The 25,140-nt window shown below is 41.2% G+C and overlaps 2 protein-coding genes and 1 pseudogene across 2 annotated transcripts in view; 2 read left to right on the top strand and 1 right to left on the bottom strand.

Annotated features, from left to right (window-relative positions):
* Positions 1-2,730: 2,730 nt before the first annotated feature.
* On the bottom strand, positions 2,731-7,728 carry LOC119542942 (annotated as a pseudogene).
* Positions 7,729-12,316: 4,588 nt separating this feature from the next.
* LOC119542191 (cysteine-rich PDZ-binding protein) lies at positions 12,317-13,587 on the top strand. Its single transcript, XM_037846762.1, has one exon. It carries the CDS (start codon positions 12,455-12,457, stop codon positions 12,758-12,760), a length of 306 nt encoding a protein of 101 aa, XP_037702690.1. The 5' UTR covers positions 12,317-12,454; the 3' UTR covers positions 12,761-13,587.
* A 1,447-nt stretch (positions 13,588-15,034) lies between these two features.
* ASB13 (ankyrin repeat and SOCS box containing 13) overlaps positions 15,035-25,140 on the top strand; it is a 33,420-nt gene continuing 23,314 nt past the window's right edge. The window contains exon 1 of the mRNA XM_037847880.1: positions 15,035-15,134. Coding sequence (XP_037703808.1) covers positions 15,092-15,134 — 43 coding nt within the window. The 5' untranslated portion in view covers positions 15,035-15,091. The remainder of the gene's footprint in view (positions 15,135-25,140) is intronic.

Here is a 25,140-nt window from a genome sequence, read left to right as displayed (position 1 = left end):
TTTAGGATAGTCATATAGAATTTCTGGCCCTCTGCCTGGGCTTTCAGCTGGACAAAACTCTAAGCTTATCATTTTCTTTCCCCCCAGTTCTCCCAGGCACTTAGAAGTAACTAACTCACCCTATTGCAACCTTTATTTTCATTAAAATGTTCTACGCAGCAACTACTTAATCACCCAAAGCCTTGCCTTCTTTAAGCTGTCTGCTGGTGATAAGTTTTGCTACTGCTTTGCCACTGCATGTCGTAGACGACCAGTGTTCCCTTTGCTACTGGCAACAGGGTTATTAATATCTTAAATCTAAACAGAGCAGGACTTCTAATGCCAGCCAAGATGGAGTAAGCCCATTATAATTATGTCTCCCACCGATTACAACTAAAAATTCTGGACAAAATACCACAGCAGCTTCCTGAGGACTCTGAAAAGTTAACAATAGCAGGAATAGTGGAGAGAGGAGCCAAAACTTGAAGAATCCCTGTGCACTCTTCAATACTCATACATTTAGAAAAACAATAAATCAATATCTATATTTTTAACAAGTGTGATTTCTCACTGCCTTTGGAGGACAGTCTATACTCATGCTTGCCAAACTTGTTTATGGCAAGACCCACCTTCAGCAATAAAGACAAATTACAGGACTGCTGCCGAGATCTCTTGAAGTATAGAATCTATAGGAGAAATGTGGGAATATAATAGTTTAACAAAAAACTCAGGTGATTCTCTCAGTTAAGCAAATTTAGGAAAACTGGCTTATCCAGGCAAATAGAATCTGACTCCCTACAAGTTCAGTACTTGCCCAAGTATATTCCCTTTGAAAGGTAAAAGGAGAGTATTTGGTCACCTAGAGGACTCTGAAAATATACATGAGTACTGTCTTTGTTAGGAAAGCCAAGGGGGCTTGTAATTATTTACTTTGGAAGGTGGGGCCTAAAAGTCTGCATTTTAAGATTTTCCCCATGCAATCCTTATTCTCTGGGATTTGCTGCAAAGGCAGGAAACTGAGATCTAATAGATGAAGAAAGTCACATAAATGATAGATTAAAATGGGCAAGAATTTTTATTTAATTAAGAACTACAAGATAAAACAGGGAATTTCATTAAAGGATTTAACTACCAACATGGAAAAAGAAAATGTGGCTGATGGATGGGGTAGAAGGATAGCCCAAGATGCAAGACTCCACTCCAATGTTTATAGCAGCATTATTTACAATTGCCTAAAGATGGAAGCAAACAATGGTGAGTGGATAAACAAACAAAAAAAACAAAAACAAAAAATATATATACACACACATCCAATATGTATACATAAAATATATACACACAGTTGTAAAAAGGAATGAAATTCTGATACATGTGACAACATGCATGTACCTTGAAGCCATCATGTTGAGTGAAATAAGCCAGACACAAAAGGGCAAATATTGTATGATCTCACTTATATGAAATAATTAAAATATGCAAATTCATAGAGATGAAAAGGAGATTACAGGTTACCAGGAGCAGGGGTAGGGGTTAATGCTTAATTGGCATAGAATTTCTGTTTGAGTTGATGGATTGTTTTTTTCTTTTTACGAATAACTATCACCAAGATTTATTTGAACTTGCATATATAATGTTCAAGAGTATAAGAAAAAATTATGAAATTTTAATTTATATAAATCAAAAAGTGGTAAAATATATTATTGGGGGGGAAAAGCTTTCACTAAACAGAATGGACTAAATAAATCAGATCAAGCATAAAATAGTTTCTTTGAAAACTTCCATAAAAAGTAAAGACAGAGTGGGACAAAGTTAGAAAAGTAGCATTCAAGGAAATCTAAATAAGAAGCAACCTTAACTAAAATAAGAGGCATTCAATTCCATAAACAACAACAAAATAATTCCTTTCAGAAAGGTCCCTATTATAGTTTGGAGAATATGAGTGGTATCAAAAACAATGACTGTTGTCCAACATTCATTCTTCTACATACTGAATAATATTATATAAAATAATATGAATACTTCTGATTTAATATATACTTGGATCATTTGCCACTTAGTTGTCACACAGAAATGAACAAACAAAATGCATAGTAGCAATCTGTGAAATGCCAAAATGATTTTTTTTAAAAGTGGAAATGTTCAGATTGTATGTGTACATGAGGACAAAAAACAATGTGATCAATTCAGATATCTTGGCCCCTGTTTTAAAAATATGCATAGAAATGTGCAACATCTCCCTATGGGAGTTCTTTTAAGGTAAACTGTGGAGCTTTAAAGGCTGATGGAGAAGAGACTGATCATGAATTAAAAGAAATAGCGATTTTAAATAATATTAAGTAAACATGTTTTTTTAAAATTATTTTTTTATTTAATGCAATTTTATTGGGATATATTCACATACCATACAATCCTGCCAAAGTATACCTTCAGTGACTCACAGTATCATCACAGTTGTGCATTCATCACCACAATCAATTAACAAGCAGTTAACTATTTTCAAAAAACAAATTAAGCCTATATCACTAAATTAAATGCAAAACTACTGCCACCATATAAATGTGATATACCAAATTGTGCTATAGATATATTTATATATATATTTTTGAGAACTATAATATGTAAAATTATATGATCAAAAAAAGGATCTGTTTCTTTTCATCTACTAGAATGACACCATGCCTTTTTAGAAAAATGAAAATTGTAGATTCAGGAAAATTATAAAAAATGCAGGATTCGTTGGAGCTATTCAACTTAAAGAAGGTATACTCTCTTCTCTAACAACAAGCTAAAAAGAGAGGAAAAGTTTCGGTATCCTGGATAGGTCTTCTCTCCCATGGTCCTAGGTGGTAGACACTGTTTATACATGCCTGCCGCTGCCTTGGCTGCACTGTAGATCATCTCTCAATGAGACATGACACTAAAGGTCATGTGCCAATCAGTCCAGCTGACATTTAATAAATTCTTTTCCAGGACTTCGCCCACTGTTACCAAAAGGCCTGACCACCTCAGATTGTGTCCTGGAGAGTTAGACTTTGAGTCTGTTGTTCAAATTCCAAAGGCACTTTGTGTAGCTTGTGTAAAAGTTTCTAGAGGAAAGCCATGGATAGGATCTTCAACTATAAAACGACCAATGTTAAACCATTTGTCTGGAAGCAATTTTGCAATGAAGTTTTCTACTGATACATCAGTCTGTTTGTCATGGATCACTCCAGTTCGATGCAAGCACTCTATCCATTCCTGGGCTACTTTTTTTTTTTTTTAACTTTTTTTCTTTCAATGCAATTTTATTGAAATATATTCACACACTACACAATACAGTCCATCCAAGGTATACAATCAGTAGCTCACAGTATCACGTGTTGAGCATTCATCATAACCACAATCAATTTCAGAACATTTTCCTTACTCAAAAAAAAAAGAAAGCCCCTATATGCCCCCCATCATTGACCCTAGTATTGGTGTAGTACATTTGTTAGTTGATGAAAGACTATTAAGATTTTACTGTTAACTATAATCTGTAGTTTGCAACAGGTACATTTTTCCAATATATCACTCTATTATTAACTCCTTGTATGTTTGTTCTAGTTCACGAAAGGACTTTTTTTTTTTTTTTTTTTTTTTTTTTTTTGCGTATAACTCCTTATTTGCAGCTAATCATGAAGGTTGAGTCAGATGTTGTCAAACAACCATAGAACATTATCTCTTAAATAAACTTTTGGGCTGACAATAGACTTCTGTGATATAGATGGTCAAAAGGCACTCTTTCTGTTTAATTAGTTAATTAATTATAATAAATTAAGGACACATTCAACTGAATTATAAAAACAAAAGTATGAATGTAATTATACCTAAATTTACACTAAACCATTTTCTAGGTAAGTCTGATGTATTTGTTCATTAGCTATGAAAACTTTACCAAAGTTATTTTTATTTTAAATATGAAAAACTAAGGTGCAGCTTAAGTGCATGTGCAAAGTCGCAAAGATTTCAGTACTGGAATAGAAATACATTTAAAGAGCTAGATTTTATTTTAAAAACTACACCAGACCCCTACTAAGTGCTTTATATAGATTTTTTATCCAAACATTAACAGCCCTTTGAGGTAGTACTTTCATCCTCTCAGGCTTACAGATAAGGATACGAGGCTTAGAAAAATAGCATGAAGTTCATGAAAGGACTTTTTAATATTTGTACTGTTAATCTCAGTCATCACCCTCACAAGATTCACTGTGTTATACATCCCATGTCTAACACATAGTTGTGCATTCATCACCACAAGCAATTAACTATGTCTTCTTCAAAAAACAGAAAAATCAAGTCTATATCATTAAATTAAATGACACTAAAATTCCCCTATCAACCACATTCACACACAATTCAGCACTGATAATTATACTCACAATAATGTGCTACCATCACCTCTATCCATTTCCAAACATTCTAGATTTTATGTCTATGAGTTTACATGTTATAATTAGTTCATATTGGTGAGATCATACAATATTTGTCCTGTTGTGTCTGACTTATTTCACTCAACATAATGTCCTCAGGGTTCATCCATGTTGTTGCATGCTTCAGGACTTCATTCCTTCCTACTGTTGAATAATATTGCCTTGTAAGTATATACTACACTTTGTTTATCCATTCATCAGTTGAAGGATACTTAGGTTGTTTCCATCTTGTGGCAACTGTGAGTAATGTCTGGGCTCCTTTTAATCCAGTTGCATAGTCCATGGTTATGGGGCAATATTGGACTATCCAGCTTTCCCCATTAACCACAGCTAAGTCAAAGACCTCCTGGAAGGCTTCTCAGACAGCAGCTACCATTACCTCCTCATATGAGGCCACTGCAATATCCACTTCACCTCCAGATTTGATATATGGAGTCATGCCAGGGTCCAGCTGCGGTTGGGGTTACTGCTTCTGGGGGGAATGCCCCTTGGAATGCAATTGGAACCTCTGCCGTCCCCCTGACCTTTCATTCAGTCTCCTATACAGGAAAGTGCGTCCGCCCTCGCTCCAGTAACTCTCCCGACCTCACTGCCTGTGCCAGCTACTCATCTCCCAGCAGCTCGGCAAAATTTCTCATTCCTCATAACTCCTCCCAACGGCTCCTGCGTCCTCTCAGAACCAATCCTAGCCCCTCTTCCTTCAGTATTGCCATTTAAGGCTACTTCACCTCTTTTCCAGCCCTACCCTTCTTACCAGCCTATATAACCTGTGATCACCCCTGAATAAATCTCTTTGGCGCATACTCCTACTGGATGAAGAGTGTCTTGTCCTTATCGCCGCCCTCCACACCTTGCACGCCTCCCGCCGAGGACCCGGCCAAGTCCTCCGCCTCCCCCTCGCCTCCGGGAAAGAGCCCCCGCCGCCGGTACCCTTTAAGCTGCCCCGAGAGCTGAGGGCTCAGCTACCGGCCGCCCCTCCCCCCAGAAGCAGTAACCCCGACCGCAACTGGTGCCCCGTGTGAGGAAGCGTCTCCACACAACAGTTCGGCAGGTCGCCCGCTCGCCCGGACGCCTCTCCAGCTTCCCGTTTCCTCGCCTGCAAGGTAAGGGCCGCCTCTCCTTCGCTGCTTCCGGAGCCATGTGAGGTTCACTGCTCCGAAGCCGCTCCTCCCTTCCCCCACGCTCTCTTCGTCCTCTTGTATGCGCACTTCTATGACCCCCGTTCCTCCTAACGCTCTCCCTCTTCCCCTCCATTACTTTGCTGTAGTTCTTTGTATCTTTATTTCCTCATTTGGCGCCGTGTGCCTCTTTGCAACCGCCCCCCCCCCCGACTGCTCCCGTTGCCAAAGGGCACTGCTTTCCGCTCTCGCCGTCTCCTTCGGCCTCAAGGCCACGGTTTATCTCATTCTCTCTGCTCGGTAAACAACTCCCCCTCCTCTCCCCTCAGCTATGGGTAATCGTCTATCTACATGCCAGGCACCTCAAGTTCGTGCTCTAGCGGGTCTCCTAGACACGCATCGCTGTAAAGTGTCTGTCCGACAGCTGCAGATATACTGGGACCTCCTGCTGCCCTTTAACCCATGGCTCACCACTTGCCATCTTTGGGACCCTGTTATTTATGATCGTCTTATTGATCGAGTCACCAACGCCATGGAACATGAGAGCAAGCGCTTCCCTCCCGGCTTGCTCCCCACCCTGATAACCATCCGCTCCTGCCTTCAAGGCTCCCTCCCCCCTGATCGAGGCCCCGTTAAATCCAAAGAGGCCCTATCAACCCAGCCAACAGATTCAGATAGCGATACTAATTCAAATCATGACTCGGACACGAAGTCCTTAGTCGAGCAGATTAACAACGCGCTCGAGGTGACTCCCAAAAAGCAAAATAACACTGCGCCACGCCAAGATGGCGAACTTCCTCCTTCTTTTTCCATCGAGGGGAGGAAATGCTCTAGTGATGACGTCAGCCCTAAGCCCTGCCGGAAACCGCATGCGCTTTACCCCGCCCTTTCACAGGGCGGAGCTAGTCCGCCATCTTGTGCCTTGGACCCCGCCCTTTCACAGGGCGGGGCTGATCCACCATCTTGTGTCTTAGCCACGCCCACCGCGCCGCCATCTTGCGACGCTTGGGGCCTCCCACTCCCGCCTCCCCCTTCGGCGAGCTCCCCCTCGGAACCGCTGCCGGCAGCTGCCGCCGCTCCTTCCACCCTGCCGACTAACAACCCCTGGCTGCCTTCTGCACCTCAAGGCAACCCTTGGGGCAACGCTCCCCCTACCCCCACTCCCGCGCCAAGCCCTCTGCAAGCGCATCCTCCTTTCTCTCGTGCTTTTCGCTGCTTTCCTCTTAACCTTGCCCCCACCCCACAGAAACCGCAACTGGTGCCCCGTGTGAGGAAAGGGCGGTTGGGAGAAAGGCGGTTTCCTCCGGCAAGCCTCCCCTGCCCGTGTCATTTTGGGTGAGGAAAAGGGAGCTGCCCCGACCTCGCTTCTCAGGCTCGGGGGGGCTGCAGAGGGCACTAACGCCCGTACCTACTACCCTCCCCAGGGGGTGATATCAGGTCCCCTGGCCCAGGCCTGGCAAGCCGAGGTACAAGCTCAGCTACCCGCATCCAGCATTGTAATCATGCTTTCTACTGAATGTTTTGTTTTATCAAGCACAGATTTCACCATAAGATTCCCGGTCATACCCTTAATAACCCCCAGATTCCCCCAGCAGATGCTTCAGCCTGACCACTACCGATCCTAGGATCTTCTTGTTCCTCTGGGAAAGTAATGGCTGATGTGGTTCCAGTTCCCTGTGCCAGAGGGGTCAACAGCCTTGCTGAGTAATCGGAGTTGGCAAAGTACCTGTTGTTGCAGGTACAGAAAATGACGGCACCAGAGGGGTCTGGGGAGCTCTTCCTGCATGACCCCTTGTAATGCCATAAGTTGAAACAACAGAAACTCCTGATGTGGGAGGACTGGAGGAGGGAGCTGATAAGAGCTCTTGGGTCAGAAGTTGAAGGTGGGAAGTGGGATAAAGGAGAACTACTGAAGGCAGCAGCAGTTGATGGAGGAGCAGGAGGTGATACGGCAGTAACAAGTGTTGGAACAGAAGGCACAAAAGGGAATGGTGCTGAAGGCCTTACAGGAGGAAGGGACGGTGAGGGGCGGAGTATGCATGTGGCTGTAAGGACTGCATAGAGGCACATTTGGAGAAGAAAGGAACTGGAGTAGAGGACAAAGCAGTAGCAGCCAGTCCTGCAGGATTTGGTGGAGGAGTCCCAGGTGGTGTCATCTCTGTTCCACTCTCTTCCATCATTTTCCTTCAATTCTTTTACTTCAAAATACTGGGTTCCCACAGCAGGTGAAAGTGGGGCACAGGGAGGTCAGGGTGTAAAACTACAGCCACCAGAAGGAAGCTGTAGTCAAGTGTTCACTACCGTTTGTCCCTGCCTCCAAGATCTGATGGATAAGTTTTGGAATGGATGTGGTGATGGAAGTACAACTTTGTGAATATAATCAACATTACTGAGTTGTATACTTAAAGTGGTTAAAATGGGAAATTTTATAATTGTATAAACATTAACACAATAGAAATTAAAAAAAAAAAAAAAAAGATGGAAGACTCCACATTAGTCCAAATAGAAGTTTCAGGGTTACACACTCTTAGCCTTGATTTTCTAATGTGTAAAAGGAAGACTTGGACTGAAAAGAACAATTTTGACTTCTATAGATTGCAAAGATTAACAATCTTGCATTTGATACCTGTGGGGCAGATATGACAAGGTATTTCCCTTTGACAGTGGGAAAACAATAAAAAGGCAATTCTCTAGGCTCTTTTAAAAACGCAAATTAGACACTTTTGCTTAAAACTCTCTAAAGCCCTTCCATTGCACTTGGAATGAAATCCAGCGTTCTTGCACGTTTCTTAGCTTTGCCTTTAGGAGATTCTTGTTCCTTGTCTTCCGTGACCAGGGGCTTCTTTGTTTTTTACCCCTATGTTACCTCAGCCTTGAGAACATGGTCTGGCTCAGAGTCGGCCCTCCAAAAGAACATGTTGAATAAATGAATAATTAGACGGGGTCTCTCATAAATGTTTACTCCCTTTTTGAGGGCAGGAAGGCAATCATGACGTTGATTTGCCACCTTAAAAGATGCAGATGAGGACAATGCTTCAAGCAAAGGTGTGAAGGAGAGAAGAAGCTGGTCCCCGGAAGCTCTCCCAGAGCAGGGCTTTCACCATCCTGGACTGCAGTTTCTCTCTGACTTCCAGGGTGAAGGAGAAATAAACTCTGTCTTGTTTGAGCAATCATGTTTTGGGGCTTCTTTGTACCCTAATATGTTTGGTAATTGTCACCCCATCTCCAGACTCCAAGGACAGGGCCTGGCACAGAGCAGGGACACAAAAAGTTATTTGTTGAATAGGTAGATGAAGAGTGGGAACAATGTAATTCATAATTATGAATTTAACCATAGTTCAGATGAGATTTAGTCAAATAAAATGATAGAATCCTTCTGGGAGAAATAAAAGAAGACAGGAATAAATGAATAGACTCACTGCATTCCTGATTATCAGGTTAAATTTAGAAAGATGACATCACTCTTATACCAGGCAGCCTGAAAGAAGAGTCTTTTAAATATTATGTGACTGCCATATAGTCGTCTATTCCTCAGCATAACCTGTCCTAAGCATTTTATTCTTCTTTTGTTGCTATTGCTTTTGTAGAAAGGGAGGTGAAATTACCCCTTTAATCTTTGTCCTAGGGACTTGGATCTGGAATCAGCTGGAAGCTCTGATGCCTCAAGATGATTTGGTATCAACTTTGCTCATTCGGGTATTCCACTTGTAGGATGGTACCCCAATCCTAATTTTAACCCTAAACCCTAATTCTGAACCCAGTCGGAAGGATAAGTGAAGAAGAGTATGAACATTTTACAAAATGTTATATGATTTAAAAATTTATGGTTATGCAATTAAAAAATTCATCATAATATTTTTAAAATAGTAAATGTTAGCATGAAAGCAGAGAAAAGTAGAAGGAATAGTTAAATCATCTTTCAAGAAATAATCCCACCCAAATTACTGTTAGCAGGCTAGTTGATTTACTTTGAGTTTTTTCTTCAATGTTTATGTTTTCTAGGCTGCTTAAAGGAAATACCATGAAATGGGTTGGCTTAAACAGTGGGAATTTATTCGGTTAGTTTTGAGTCCGGGAAAATGTCCAAATCAAGACATCATCAAAACGATGCTTTCTTCCCAAAGATCCACTGCCAGTGATCTTTGGCTCCTCTGCCATATGGCAAGGCACATGGTGGCATCTGCTGGTCTCTCCCTTCTCTTCCTGGTTTTGTTGATTTCAGCTTCTTACTTCTGTGGCTTTTTTCTTCTCCTTGTCTAAATTTCAGTTTCTTATAAAGGACCTCAGTAATAGGATTAAGACCCATCCTGGTTAAGGTGGGACACCTCTTAACTGAAGTAGCCTCGTCAAAAGGTCCTACTTGCAATGGGTTCACACCCAGAGGAACGGATTAGATTTAAGGACTTGTTTTTCTAGGGTACATACAGCTTCAAACCACCACATTTGATTAGGTATTATTTTTAAATATTGGTATAATATTATCTTTATATTTTTGATTTTTAACCTAAACTTATAAATTTTCAAGTTATTTTTTGTAATGAATTTCTTTTTTAATTTAAACTTTTTATTTTAGTAGCAAATATACAGCCCAATTTTTATTCCCTCTGTTGTGGGTTGAGTTGTGTTCCCCCAAAATAAATGTTCAAGTCCTAACCCCCAGGACCTCAGACTGTGACCTTGTTTGGAAAGTGGGTCATTGCAGATGGAATTAGGTAAGATGAGGTCACATTGGAGCGGGTGGGTCCTCAACCCAATAAGAAGAGGAGAAGAGATACAGAGACATGAGAGAAGATGGCCATGTGGCAACCGAGCAGAGATTGAAGTGCTGCAGCTACAAGCTATGGAGCGCCAAGGATTTCTGGCAAATCACCAGAAGCTAGGAAGAGGCAAGGAAGGATCCTTCCTAGAGTCTTCAGAGGGAGCATGGCCCTGCCAACAACACCTTGATTTCAGACTTCCAGCCTCCGGGTTTGAAGCAATAAATATCTGTTGTCGTGAGTGATCCAGTTTGTGGTCCTAGGAAACTAAGACAGTGACCATATAATTTACCATCTTTTGAGATGAAAGGAGGCGTTACTAATAATTATATGGGACAAGAGGCTTAAACCAGGATTCTCCAGATAAACCTTAGGTATCTGCATCATCAACTTTCCTAGGTTTTGTCAAAGTGGTTATATCAATTTGCCCTTCCACTAGTTATGTATGAGTTCTCCTTTCCTTGTATCATCACCAACTCTTGTTATTGTCAGACATTTAAATTTTGGCCAGTTGGATGATGGATGTAAAATGACATCTCACTGGCATATCAAATGTTTTACCATTTTATTTTCTTTCTCTGTGAATTGCTGTCCACATCCTTTTTAAAAAATATATATATTTTTCCTATCGGTTTGTTTATCTTTTGCTTATTGATTTGTAGAACTTCATTATGTTATCCTGGAGATGAATCTTTTGTTGATGATATGGTGTTCTGGTTTGCTAAAGCTGCCAAAATGCAATATACCAGAAATGTTGGCTTTACAATTAGGGTTTATTAGTTCAGAAACTTATAGTTCTAAAGCCATGAAAACATCCCAGTTAAGGCATCAATAGGACATTTCCTTCTCTGAAGAAAGGGTGATGGCATCTGGGGTTTCTCTGTCACATGGGAAAGCACATGCTGATGTCTGCTGGTCCTTATTCTCCTGGGTTCTGGTTCCAAAATTGCTTTCTCCAAAATGTCTCTGGACTTCTGTTTCTCTTAGCTTCTCCCAAAGGCAAACCCTGGATTACATATTTTAGCTTCTCCCAGCTCTCTGCTTGTTTCTCCCTGGGTGTTTCTGTCTTAGCATCTCTCTTAGCTTCTCTCAGCTCCTGTGGGTCCTCCTTGCTTCTCCTGGGGGCAAACTCTGGATTACATATTTTAGCTTCTCTCCAAAATGTTTCCCTCAGCTTCTTGCTGAACTCTTTCTCTCCGTAAGCCATCTTAAAGGACTCCAGTAAAGGAATAAGACCCACCTTGAATGAGCAGGGTCACATCTCCATGGAAACAATCTGATCAAAAGATCCCACCCACAATAGATCTGTCCCAACAAGAGTGAATTAAAAGGACATAGTCTTTTATGGGGTACATAACAGATTCAAACCAGCACTGTCTTTTTCCTCTCTGTGGCTTATCTTCTCACCTTGTTTTTCGGGTCTTTTATCCTACAAAAAATTTTTTACTTTAATGTAGCCAATCTTTCCATTTATGATTTGTGTTTTTTGTGTCTTGTCTAAGAAATCCTTTCCTCTCATGATATTATAGCGCTTTTCTTCTCGTTTTTCCTTTCACACTTAGCTCTTTCATCCATCTGGAATTAATTTTTAGGTGTGTTGTGAGGTAGGGAATTCATTTTCTCTTTGGATAGTTATTTGACTTGGTACTATTTATAGAACGATTCTCCTTTCCCCATCAATTTGTAATTCCCACTCTACTGAACATCAGGCCCCCTCATGGAAGTGACTCTGTTTCTGGAGTGCTCTCATAGTCCAGATTATCACACTATAGCTTCATGGAAAGGTTTGTTATTTGGTAGGCAATCCACCCTTCTGATAGATCTAACTCTTTAAGACACCTCAATTCATGATGTGTATCATGTCCCTAAATATACCACCTTCCAAATTGCTGTCTTGTCAGATTTTAAAACTCTAATAAAAATGTTATGATCTTATAAAATGACAGTTTTTAAAAAGTCACATGATGGTTAGTTTAAAAGTTACCTCCTTGCTTTTCCTCCCGCGGCTTCTCCCTGTGTAGGAAAGGAAGGAGCGTAAGATTTAGGGGTCGGAAGTGGATTGACGTAACCCGGAAGGGAATCCTTCCCAGGCTGTAGTGTTTATGTTTTCAAGTTGCTACTGCTACTTCCGAGAACCGTCGGTGGAAGGATGGTGTGCGAGAAATGTGAAAAGAAACTTGGTACTGTCATCACTCCAGATACTTGGAAAGATGGCGCAAGGAATACCACAGAAAGTGGTGGAAGAAAGCTGAATGAAAACAAAGCTTTGACGTCAAAAAAAGCAAGATTTGATCCGTATGGAAAGAATAAATTCTCCACTTGCAGAATTTGTAAAAGTTCTGTGCACCAACCAGGTTCTCATTACTGTCAAGGCTGTGCCTATAAAAAGGGCATCTGTGCAATGTGTGGAAAAAAGGTTTTGGATACCAAAAACTACAAGCAAACATCTGTCTAGTTCTAATGAAGTTTCTGACTTTCTATATGATTTTATTTTCTGCTTTAAATTTTTAAGGCATAACATAGATGTTTAAGTTTAAAATAGCATGTTTTAAGACAAGTAATTAAGTTTAAACCAGAAAAGTTGATCGGTATTCATTCTTTTGCTCTCAAGAAGTTCTGAACAGCAAAAATACAACTAGTCTTCTGCCTTAAGTTATTTTCCTTACAAGCATTTTATCAAATTGGAATAAGTGACAAATTTAATGAAAAAACAAAATTCTAGTTCTATAAGCACTTTTTATTTAATATTATTCATATAATTCCTGTTTTCCCCTCCCTCCACTTTTAGGTATAACAAAGGTGAGAAAATTATTGATATTTTGCTCTGAACTCAGCACGTAGGCCTATAATACTTACCGCATTCCCTTATTGGTTGCATAATTCTTAGAATCAGTAGTTCCTTAATTAATACCAGTTTCACAGGGTATTTAAATATTTGAAACCTTTATTGCTGAATGGTCCCTTAGTAATTAGCCCATACTCAAATCAAAGACAAGTTGAATTTGTGATTTTTTAAATTTGTTCTTGAAGCCAGAATACCAGTTCCTTTCATATAAGAACGGGAACACAAGTAACCCCCATGTGTCCAGAGGCATACACTGTATTTCAGAACAACACATATACACACATTACCTTGAATTCAGACTATTGTGAAAGACAGAACAGTGTTTGTCCATGATGACATGTCATGAAAATGAATCGCCACTCCTTGGGAAAGTTCTTTGAAGCAGAAACCAAACTTTTTGATACCCCCTCCCCCCAAAAAAAGAAATAAATAGAAATAACAAAAAAAAAAAAAAAAAAAAAAAAGTTACCTCCTTTAGAGTGGGTAATCAATAAATATCTGCTAAATGAATAATAGAACTTTTATTAGTACAATAGAGATCCTTACAATAGAATAAAAAGATAATTGGAAACTTATATGCAATCAAAGGATATTAACACAAAGATAGATAAATGAATTACTATTTAATGAGTATTTGATGGAAAATTCTATTTCAGTTTAGAGAAGGATTAACTTAGATCCAATTTTCATCCTATTCATTGCAACAAATTCCAGATGGGTCAAAGACTTAACAACAACAGAACAGAATAATAAATATAATTATGGCTCTTGGTAGGGAAGTAATATTTTGAATATTGAAGAAAGAGAAAATACCCTTACAGAAGTTATTTCTGAATATATAAAAACCTAAAAGCAATGTTTCTTGTCAACGAAGAAATACTGAAGAAAATACCAGCATAGAGCATTATCACAGGGGACACAGCATCCCACAGCAAGTATGTTAATAAAAAATCTACTACATTTAATAAAAAATGCAAGAAAACCTTCATGAAATATGTAAGACCTTAATATTGGTAGATAAGTGCCAAAAAAAAAAAAAAAAAAAAAAAAAAGGTACAAACACATTGCTAACAGATTTACAATTTCATTCCCAGGCATGTGGTTCTGAATTCGCAGGATCTTTGGATTCTGAACAGATAAGGTTCCAAACGGATATGGAGATAAAGATTCCAGATGCCTCATGGGATGTCTGCTCCCGGCTTAGTCCTTACTTATTCCCAGACAGGAATATTCCTGATATCTTTAATTTCAAACCCAAACTAACTCCAGGCTAACGCAGAGATCAAAGTGGATGAGGAATCTCGTGGTGAGGCTGAAGCGAACTTCGGCTGAGCTTTGTCAGCCACTTTGCAAAAATTCTCTCAACTGTTTCCTTGGAACCTTTGGAGAACAGGGTCTCCATTTCGGCCGCGCGGTACCCCAGCTTTAATCTGCTGAGAATCTTGGGCGGGTAGAGAGCATTGGATTTAGAAAACTGTCCCTAGAGACTTGGAAGTGAAGTTGTTTAAAACGGATTTGAAGTATTCGAGATGTATGATGTAGCTCGCAAGGTTAAAGGAACGGGGATTGGTTACACTAGCTCGGATAAGGAGGTGCGTCTTGGAAGTTTAAAGCCTGAATGAACGCGGGGGATTTTCCCGGAGCTCGATAAATGCAAACGATCGGGACGAGTTTCAGCAGCGGACACAGTTTTGGACATGCTCACACACACACTGCCTTGGCGCGCGTGCCCCTCCGAGGGCGGCGGGTTGCCACGGCGGAGTTGTGCAAGCCAAGCCGGGCGGCGGGAACTACAGCTCCCAGCGCGCCCCGGGCCCCTACGGCCGCTGGCCCGGCCCGAGCGCCCATTGGCTGCAGGCTCCCGCTCCGCCCCGCCCGGCCCAGGTCCCGGGCGCCCGGAGTTGCCCCATCGTGAGCTGGGAATGCCGGGCGGGCGAAACCATGGAGTCGCGAGCCACGGATGGTTACTTCCTCGGCGACGTGGGTAGGTGGGAAGCGCAGCGGAGGATGAGGGCGCGGGGCTCCAGGTACCGGAATTGAGAGTGCGGGGTGGGGGGTCGCCGGAACCCCAGTCTCGTTGGCGGTGGTGGCGGTTAGGGTAGTTGCTAGTCACGGCTGTGTGGGAGGGAACAGGTGCATCTGAGGACATTCGCGCCCTGCCCCGATTGTGTCGTCAGGCGCATTTGGGTGGGCCTAGGTCTGAGGGGCATGTGCTTAAAAAGGAGGGTCGCGGAGATCCCACACATCTCGGACGAGGTTCTGGAATCGGGCGTCTGGTCCAGGTCAGCTCGGTGCAGGGCTGGTGATCGGCGTGAAGCCCGATTGTGAGGTTTCGGGACTACAAAGCCACCAGAGCGCCGCACACCTGGGGGAAGATGTGGGACTTTGACTCTGGCGGTGTAATCTGTATTTGATTGGCTCGACTGAATAAGCAGTGAACAGCTTACCATGGAAGCCTAAACAAACGCTTATTTTAATATTTTGTTCATGTAGAGGGTTCAGTGGCATACCATCACTGTGGTCACGTTTTCTGCAGTTTGTTAAGGACTGTGTGCGTTGTCACTGCGAAGTTTGGGGTTGGGGTGGGGGACCTAGGAAATGCCCCTGGGGTGCCATTCACAGAGCCGTTCCAGCGTGAGCCCACCGTTTTCCCCGCACGTCGTGAGAAGGTCGTTGTGCATCCTACACGTACACTCAGCCGTGATGGGAGGAATCCATCCCGGCTCTTGTCACACTGTGAAATATGTGGTCTCAGTTCTTCACTGAATCGTCGTTACCATTTGGGCAACCCAAGAAATAAAAATGGATTTGAGGGCAAAGGGATGTTCTTTGAGGAAGCACACTTTTCCTGCCTATGAAGTGATATGGCAAATGAAACGAACTGTGAAAGCACTTGGAAAGCCTGGAAAAAAAAGATCTAAGGTATTTTTGCACCGGTAGAAACAGTAGTGCCAAATAAAAGTGAAAAATCTCATGGGTAAATTTAGCTTTAAAAAGAGGAAAGTGCAGTCACAGCAAGCAAGGATATTTTAATTGATTTTGCAAAGCAGGCATCTTCAACAGGATCAAAGGCGCTTAATGAGCATCTGGTTTTACTTGATATTCCATCACAGGCAAGCAGAAGACCTTGATCCTGCCAGTGTAATCTGTATTTGATTGGCTCATTTGAATAAGCAGTGAATGCTAACCATGGAAGCCTAAATAAACATTTATTTTAATAATATTTTGTTCATGAAGAACATCATTTCTAATCATGTGTTTTGTATAATTTTAAAAGGAATGTTTCTTTAGAAGAACAGCATATTCTAAACTAATGGATGCTCAACTTCTGGGATTAGAGGGTATTTTTGACTTAGTCATTTTTTATTTAAGGCATTGCTCCAAACACATGTTCTGCTGACATTTTTATTCCCAGCATTGATGAAGAAGCTGAATGTGTTGAAGCCCAAACAATACTGCTCTCCCTGAAGAAACAGAGGCCGATTGTAGATGCTTAACTCACTTTAACTCATTTTAACGCTTTGACCTCAAATTCTCTATGTTGGTTGGCTATACTCCAATCAAAATATGTAGGTTTTCCATTTTTAAAATATACAATATTTCACAGAGGTAGAGATGACAGAATCTTACAATATGGCCTAATGAATAAGTAAAAAGAATTTAGGGAAAGTCACACTGTAAAATGAATCCAGTGTTAATAAGTTAATAACTGTAGTACAAATAATTACTGATCCACGATAGGTGTCTATTTGCAGAGTAGAAAAGGTAATTACCATACTCAGCATCTATACCTGAGATCTTCTGACTTGGAAGTAAAGGGCTGGCAGAAGATGGAGAGGATGACTTAGGGAATTTGAGGCTCTAAGCAAGGTGAACTGCAGATGCTCTTCTGTTATCCTTAGCCATGAACTCTAAATACAGTTCACTGTTCTCTGCGGTGTTCATAAGGTGAGGTGGAGAGAGATGGAGAGGCAGCTCCTGGAACCAAGGCCTGTAACTGATGCAAGATAGACATCATTATCGATAATTCAGAGATAAAACCAAGACACACAGCTAGAAAGTGGCAGAGCTGAGGCTTAAACCTGCATTTTGTTTTTGGTTTTTGGTTATTGCTTGTTTTGCACTAAAAGGCTCAAGCCTTCCAGCAAATGGGTTCATCTCCACTCAATTTGTAGGGGTACGTGGAGTGCTGGAATGATGAAGCTATGTCTGCTGGAGGTTTTTGAGGGGAAGTGGTAGCACCTTGATAATGTATTTGCCATATCTGCGTTTTGCTCAGGTTGTATTTGCCTCAGGTCCACAATCTGGATCAGAAGGTGGTCCCAATCCCTACGCTCTTATTTGAAGTCACAGGAACATATATACAAGTTAATTCTTCAGTGGAACTTGATTTTTTAAAAACGTAATTTTATTTAAGGTCCTTCTAGATAATCAGCACCTTTGCTGGGAGGTAAACTCCATTAAAAACTTCTCGCATTGTGTTTCTATTTCTACCTCAGAGAATGCTGCATTCTAGAAATTTCTAGAGATTTCCTTAAGTGGAGAAACCTCCGAGCACTGTTATACTGTTAATAAAATGTCTGAAGGAAATAAAAAGCAGATCCATTTAAGATGCTTTTAACTACCAGTTCAGATTCAGAAGCGGTAACTGTGGCCTATAGGAGTTGCCATCTATAGCAGTACAGATGAGCTTTACTTTTTTTTGTTTTGTTTTGTTTTGGCGTGACTTTGCTGCCTTGGAGAATGTGGAGAGGCTGGGAGTTTATTCATTCAAGGATTGAGGAACAGTGGATAAGAGTGAAATGTCTTGAGGGTAGACCACAAAGGTCCTTTAGGAGGAAAGAAAAAAGGGGAGCTGCTCTGGGAAGCTGGTTCCAGGACTCTTTAGGAGTAAAGGTGCTGGGCAGTGCTCTTCGATGAATGACAAGCAACTAAACACTGATTTGCAAGCTTTGACTGTACATTGGAGTAACCTGAGGATCTTTAAAAAAATACTGACGCCAGGGTCCTATTCTCAGAGATTTTTGATTTAGTTGTTCTGGGGTATAGCCTGGGCATCATACATTTTCAAAACTCTCCAGGCGATTCTAACATGCAACCAAAAGTTGAGAACCACTGAACTATCGTGTCTTGTAAACATGTGAACATATCTGGAACAGGTCCGTGGATCTACGTAGGGGGAGGCATGGGGTGAAGATGGAGCAAACCCAAGCATTTAGGCACATCAAGATGTACATTTTCAGTACAGAATTGCATAACTAACACGAGATGTTTTTGTGGTATTGGGCTGAATGTAACAGTATCGTGAGAGGTCCAAACTTCTCATGTTTATGGCCATGTTTACTGAGAGCCTCTCTGTGCCAAGTACATAGATGAAGGGTCTATCAGTTAGTTCCCTGCTCTGTAGGAGCTTGCCATGGAGAAGCTACAGGAGGAGACACCCCCGTCACCTTAATTTTTCTTTGGTTTTCTCCCCAAATCTTTTTAGCCAGGTGTTTTCAGCCCATTTCTCAGGACGAATTGCCTCTACAAATGGCTTATTCTCATTTTCCTTATAACTCTTACTTTCAGTGGGGAATCTTCCATGTGCTAGCAGAGGGCTTTCACCCCCTCTGTGCTAATTTTTATGAAAGATTTGGAGCACTAAAAGGCAAAGAAATGGATTCGAGTATAAAAGGATGGTGTCAACCTAAATTAACAGACAAGGTAAAAATAATTTATGTTTTTTCCTTTACATGACTTACATGTTAAATTACAACTCTTGAAAACCTGGTGAAGTTGCTTTGTGAAGTTGTGGCTGAGGAAAGCTGCTCAGCATCCTTTTCCTTCTTGCCCATTAGACAAGGCAAGTATTAGAATAAACAAGTTAGCAAGATCAGACCAAGAAGCAGGTATTCTTGAGATGCACAAGTCATTCGCAGCTATTTTAAATCAGAGAATTTGTCAAAGTGATAAGAGAATTTAAATTCTCTGGCTCTCCCTGCCGTGGACAGTCAAGGCTCAAGTAAGAGATTGGGTTATTAATAGACCCAAGATGAGAAAACACTTTTAAGTCTGTGCTCTGAGATCTACTTATTTGCTCCAACATTTTACTAAACCTGCAATTTAAGATGGTCTTGTCTGCTTCATGAATCTAACAGATTTTCAAAAGGTGGAATAGCATGAATTCACCTGTCCTATCCCTGGTGTAGCTTAAAGTGGTGTATTTTTCCGTACGTGCACAGACACATTGCTTTCTGCTACAAGATGATGTGCAATTTTGCATGGGTTAGTTTTGGACCTCATTCGAAGTTACTTACCGTGAGCTGAGTACCAAAAGGGCCTTTTTATTAGGAGTTTCACCTTGTGAGGTGAGTTTCATTGCATGGTTCCAGAGGACAGAACCACAGGGAGGCTCTGAGGCTTACGTTATATTCCATATGCAGAATCCTGTGCAGTTCCAGAAACGGTGGCCTTCCTGAGGTGTGGGGTCGGGGCTGAACTCTCTCTGTATGTGGAGTAATAAATACTAAGAATCACTCAGAACCCACTGGGAAAGAGAACAGAGAGAAATTCTTTAGGGATACAAACTTGAAGTTACTTGTGCTTCTCATATGTACAGTAAAGAACAGTGAAATCCACTGGAGGATATGTGTGTGCGGTCGAGCTTTGAGAATTTGACTTTGATGAGTTGGAAAGGCAAAGCCAGAAATAATTAGCTCCTGTTTGGGCCAGAGTATACTTAACATGTTTGTTAGGAATTAGAGCCAAGAATCCCAGTGATGCTGCATGGCTCTAAATGGTTTTTGGTTCTGCATTGGGACAGGAAATGAGTCCCATATCCAGATGGGCCAGTTCCTATATAAGAAGCACCCCCCAGCCCCCAACACATACACATTCACAACAGAGCCTGGAAAGAGGACTGGTTTAAGAGTCAGGATTCCTAGGCTGTGTGATCATAGGTAAGTCTTTTTCTGTATTTCAGTTTTCTAAAATGGATTAAAGGAGAGATTATAAAGAATTTCTTGTTGGTTTTTAAAATATAATATTTTTATGGGTATAATACTGCATGTGATTTAAAAAATCTAATAGAACCATGTGACTTATGAAAAATTTCTGTCGTCTTCCAACCCCTGTTTACCCCACTCTGATTCCCACTATCCAGAGGCAACAACTTTCAACCCTTTCAGCTGTTCATCCAGTTCACCTCTGTCTGGTTAAATAATGTGCTGGTAGTGCAATTTCTTGACTTTTAAATTTGACGTTTTCTACAGACATCCTACGTGGGAGATGAGGCTCTAGCCTGCTTGATGTGCCCCTCTTCCCACGTATATTTCCCTTCAGAATCTTCCAATATAATTATATTTCAATTTTTTTGTTTGTCAGTATTCAGCATTTACATTATTATGACTATAGCTGAACCATTTGCTATACTAGGATTACATTTCCTTCCTGTAAAACTTTTTGCTTTTTTCTAATTCTTTTTTTTTTTCATTTGCTTATTTAATTTTCTATGTACACAATCACTAATTCATGACCAGATATTCCACCAGAGTTCTAACAATCCTCTCAGTAGCTCTGGAACCTCATGTCTTATTTATTTCTTGAGACATTCCTTCCTGCAGCTTTGTATCTTCCTACTCTAACTAATCTGAACAGGCTGCTCATTAGGCTTCTGCCCCACAGCTATCCTAGGAATTCAGCCCACCTCTCTTCTGGGCTGAATCCGCGATCCTATAGCTTGCTCCTTCTCGGTTTAACACCCTCATTTTGGTGGAACACATCTTCCAGTAATTTCCTGAGAAAGAGTGATAGGAGGCAAATTATTTGAGATCTGACTTGTCTGAAGATGTCTTGATTCCACCTCCACAGTTACTTGGCAGTTTGGCTGAATTTACAGTTCTGGTTTGGAAATCATTTTCCCTCAGAATTTAGAAGGCATAGCTCCCATTGTCTAGTTTCTAGAATGTTTTAAGAAGTCTGATGTCTTTCTGATTCCCGATTCTTTGAATGTGATTTTTTTCTCTCTCCAGAAATTTTTAGTGATTTTTTTTCTCATCCTCAGTGTTCTGAAATTATATGATGCTGTGTTTCAGTGTGAGTCCTTTTTTCTTCTTTTCTTTTTATGCACTCTTCTGTATCTTGCTTTATTCACTTAAGAGTATATCCTGGACATTATTTCATACCAACAAAGAAAAATTATTCCTTTTTTAAGGTTGTAGACTATCCCTTTGATTGGATACACCATAATTTACTTAACCAATCTACTGTCAAGGGGCATTTAAGTTGTTACAAATCTTTTGTCTCTGTAGGATAAATTCTAGAAGTGGAATTGCTGGATCAAAGGGTATGTACATTTTTAATTTTGAAATTCTTTTCCAAATTTTCTTCTATAGAAGCTGTAATGGTAAATGCTTCTATCTGACGTATAAGAAAGCGTCTGTCTCCCAACATATTGCCAATGCATATGTTATCACTCTGATTTCCCCTTGCTGCTAAGCAAAACACTGAAGATGCAGTGCATTCATCTGGTAGTGGGGTTAAGTCCTTTTTGTAGGCATGGGTCTTTTTAAATCAGCATTCTGGCCACCCATTGGATGAAACCTTTCAATCTAGAAACGTATCCCCTTCAGTTCAGGGACTTTTTACTATAATATCATTGATGGTTTCCTTTCCTCTGTTTTCTCTTTGGGACACTCCTGTTTGTTGAATTTTAGACCTTCTGGATGGATCCTTTATTTTTCTTACTATTTATCTTTTTGTTCTACTCTTAGGAGATTTTCTGAACTTCATGTTCCTGCTCTTCTATTGAATGTTTGTATGTGTGTTTGATCATATTTCCGTTGGTACAATCTCTTTCCAATTCCCTAAATTTTCCTTTTTTAAAGCATCCTGTTCTCATTTCTATATTTCCTCTTCTCTTAGGTATTAATAAGAGTTTTTAAGAAGTATTCACCTGCATTGGCCCAGTGCCTTCAGAATCTCTTATCTGCTGATTGTTTGTTTTTATTTCTTTCTTCTTTGCTGTCCATTCGTATTTATGAGAGAGGTGCTAAAGAGACTTTTCAGAAGCTCTGTGTGCCCAGTGGGCAGGGCTCACCAACCAGTAGGTTCACACAGGGTAATTGGGCAGGGACCTGCTTTTTCATCGGGGGCCTGTAGATCTCTTCTCTGGGGCCTGTTTTCTCAGAGGAATTCTTTAGTCTCTTTCCTGGGAGGTTATCATGCAGCTGTCAGCCTTCTGGGAGCTGAGGCTAAGAGGCAGCATGTGGGCTTTCCTTCAGTTCCCCCTGTTTTTGGCATGGGGAGTCGGCCTCCTCTGCCCAGTCCCTCTGGTCAACCTCTTTAGAGTGTCCTCGACTTCCCAGTCTTGTGCTTGGGTCTGGGAGCTGTACTCGCCTGGCTACGTGAGGTGGGAAGCTGGAGCATGCTTTGTGAGGGGAGGGGTGGCTTACAGTTCTTTATGTAGATCTGCAAATCCCTCTGTTTTCAGCCCCACACCACCACCACCGCTCTCAGAGGTCCCTGGCGCCTCCAGTGCTAACTCTTCATTCTGTTAAGTTGGTTACCACATGTCTGCTTCCCAGCTTTCAGAATGTTCTTGATGTCACCCTCAGCTGCTGTCTCTCTGTTTGTTCTCTTTGTGTGGATTTAGTCCTTTCCCCTCTGTCAAGTTAGTCAGTTTAGTGGGATCTTTGGTGGGGGACAGAGAAGCCTGTGTGTTCAGTCCTCCAGGTTTAACTGGAAACATCTCCAGTTCTATTATTGTTTCTGTGAAAAAAGTTTTTTTGTGTGTGTTTTTAAAAAAAGGAGGATGATCCAATAGGATAGTGATCCAGGGTATTTTTCTAAAAGGTGGAGAGAAATTTAGAGTGGAAGGTTTATCCTAAAACATTCAAAGAGGGGCTATTTACAAGCAACCTAAAAAAGCCTATTTAGGGCAAATAAAGGTATTAAAGGAAATACTAAACTACCAGCACGTTTTGGGAACTTTTATTTGTAAAACATTGTGCATTATTGTATTTCATCCATAAGACACCCCTGTGAAATGTTATCTCCAATTATAGCAAGACGGAGGTTTAGATGATTGAAAATTAAAAACTTCCCTCAAGTTCCTCGACTAAGAAAGTGAAGATCTAGGATTACAGCTCAGATCTGAATGATTTAAAGCCCAAGCTCCTACTACTGTGCTTTGTGGTAGGAAATTAGGGAATCCCCTCCTCCCCCAACACACACCCTTGGTAATAGGGGAAGAAGGGGGGTGGAGGGTTGGGGATAATTGGATGTGTGGGGAGGGCAGGTGGTTACTGCTTGAGTCAAGGGACAAAAGGTTGATGGTTATCTACTTCAGTGTGTTTTTAGGACAATCTGCGGAAGGAAACTCATTCCTAAATAGGAAGTCACCTCTTCCTAATGCCTTCTTTTCTCCTTCCTGGTCATGTTTCACTCCTTAAGTCATTTATTTTCACTTTTTTTCCCCTTTGCCTTTTGCTTTCATTTATTCTCTTTCACTTTCTTTTTTCCTCTTGTATTCAGCTTTCACTGTTTTGTTCCTATAAAAAGGTAAGCATTTTATCTTTAATTTCTACTTAATTGAATACATGATAAAACCATTCTGTGTCCCATTTGACCTCAAGTATATTGACAAACAATATTTTGGGCATTCATAATTAAAAGGCATTTAAAAAGGCATTCTTGGAAAATATCTTAAAAAGCAATGAAACGCTCAGCCCAAATTCTTAAGTCAGGGTATCTATACATAAAAATAAAGGTACACATTTTCCCTTAAGCATCAAGGGGACTGCTAATTTCAAAACTTTAATTTGGAATGCACCATGTGCCAGACTCTTCACATACGTTGTGTCCTTATTATTACAACAACCCTGCAGAGTAGGTGTTATAGTGAGAAAACTATGGCTCAGACAGTGCAAGTGACTTATCCAAAGTCACACAGCCAGCAGCCCAGGTCTGTTGGCTGTCAAAGCCCATTGATGTTTTCCTGGCGACACTACCTTCTAAGGTTACTGGTGCTTCCAGGTGTTAAGACTTTCTGGGGAACTGCAGCACAAATTATCATTCTCCCTGGAGTTTTAGGATTCAGTTTTCATTGATCTTGGTTATGCCTGTCTGTCCTCTTTCCCGTTTTCCAGTTTGTTGACATCCTTATGCTTCTTTCTTTACTTGCTGGTCTCTCTGCCCTTTTTTTATTCCTTTACTGTCATTTTAGTGCAGTTTGGGGAGGAGGCAGTGCTGAATGGGTGATTTCACCAGGCCATGCGTTTTGGAAGTGCCCATTGAAAAGGATTTCCAAGGTAGGGGCTTTCCAGCTCCAAAATTCATTATTTGCTGTATAGACATAGATGTCTGCCAATCCTTAGCTTTGGGAGTGAGTCATTCAGAACATGTGACTTTTCCCTGAGAGCTAAAGGTGAGTCCATTGAGTGCAAGCTTTGGACGGCTGTCCCTGCCGAGGCTTCCAGAACCTGTTATGGTTCTTATGTCTCCAACACAGTGTTTCCCCAGCTCTGCCCGTGCAGTCTTCTCCTGTCGGTTTGCCACCTCCCTTCTATCTCACTTGCACCACATTTATTGATGGGGCATAGCAGAGGGCTGTCCCTTATCATTTTGGGTACATTTACTGGGGTATTTGGGGGAAGGGACTCATTCCAGGGCCAGCAGATTATTTCCAATCAGCAGCTGCTGCAGAAAATGGCATTTCTGTAGAGAGGATCCCCAGCTCTCCTTTGGGCAAACTTCCTGGCCCAAGCCACATTTAGGAGCTCATCTTTGATATTTTACCCTTACACAAAGTTGGTGTGAGAGATCAATTGTGCCTTGAAGGTATCTGTGGTGTTTGGAACACCGGCCCATGTCGGGGAGGGGCAGCCTGGAGAATGGCCACATCTGCGGCCACATCCACCAGAGTGATCCTGCGGAGAGCAGCCTGGGTTCCTTTGAAGTTTGGCAGTGGCCAAGGAGTGCTGTGCTATGCAGGTGGGTAGGCTGGGGCA

The sequence above is a fragment of the Choloepus didactylus genome, chromosome 8 (genome assembly GCF_015220235.1).
Source record: "Choloepus didactylus isolate mChoDid1 chromosome 8, mChoDid1.pri, whole genome shotgun sequence".
Lineage (NCBI taxonomy): Eukaryota > Metazoa > Chordata > Mammalia > Pilosa > Megalonychidae > Choloepus > Choloepus didactylus.
The sequence above is the reverse complement of the archived record's forward strand: the minus strand, read 5'-3'. Positions and strand labels throughout refer to the sequence as shown.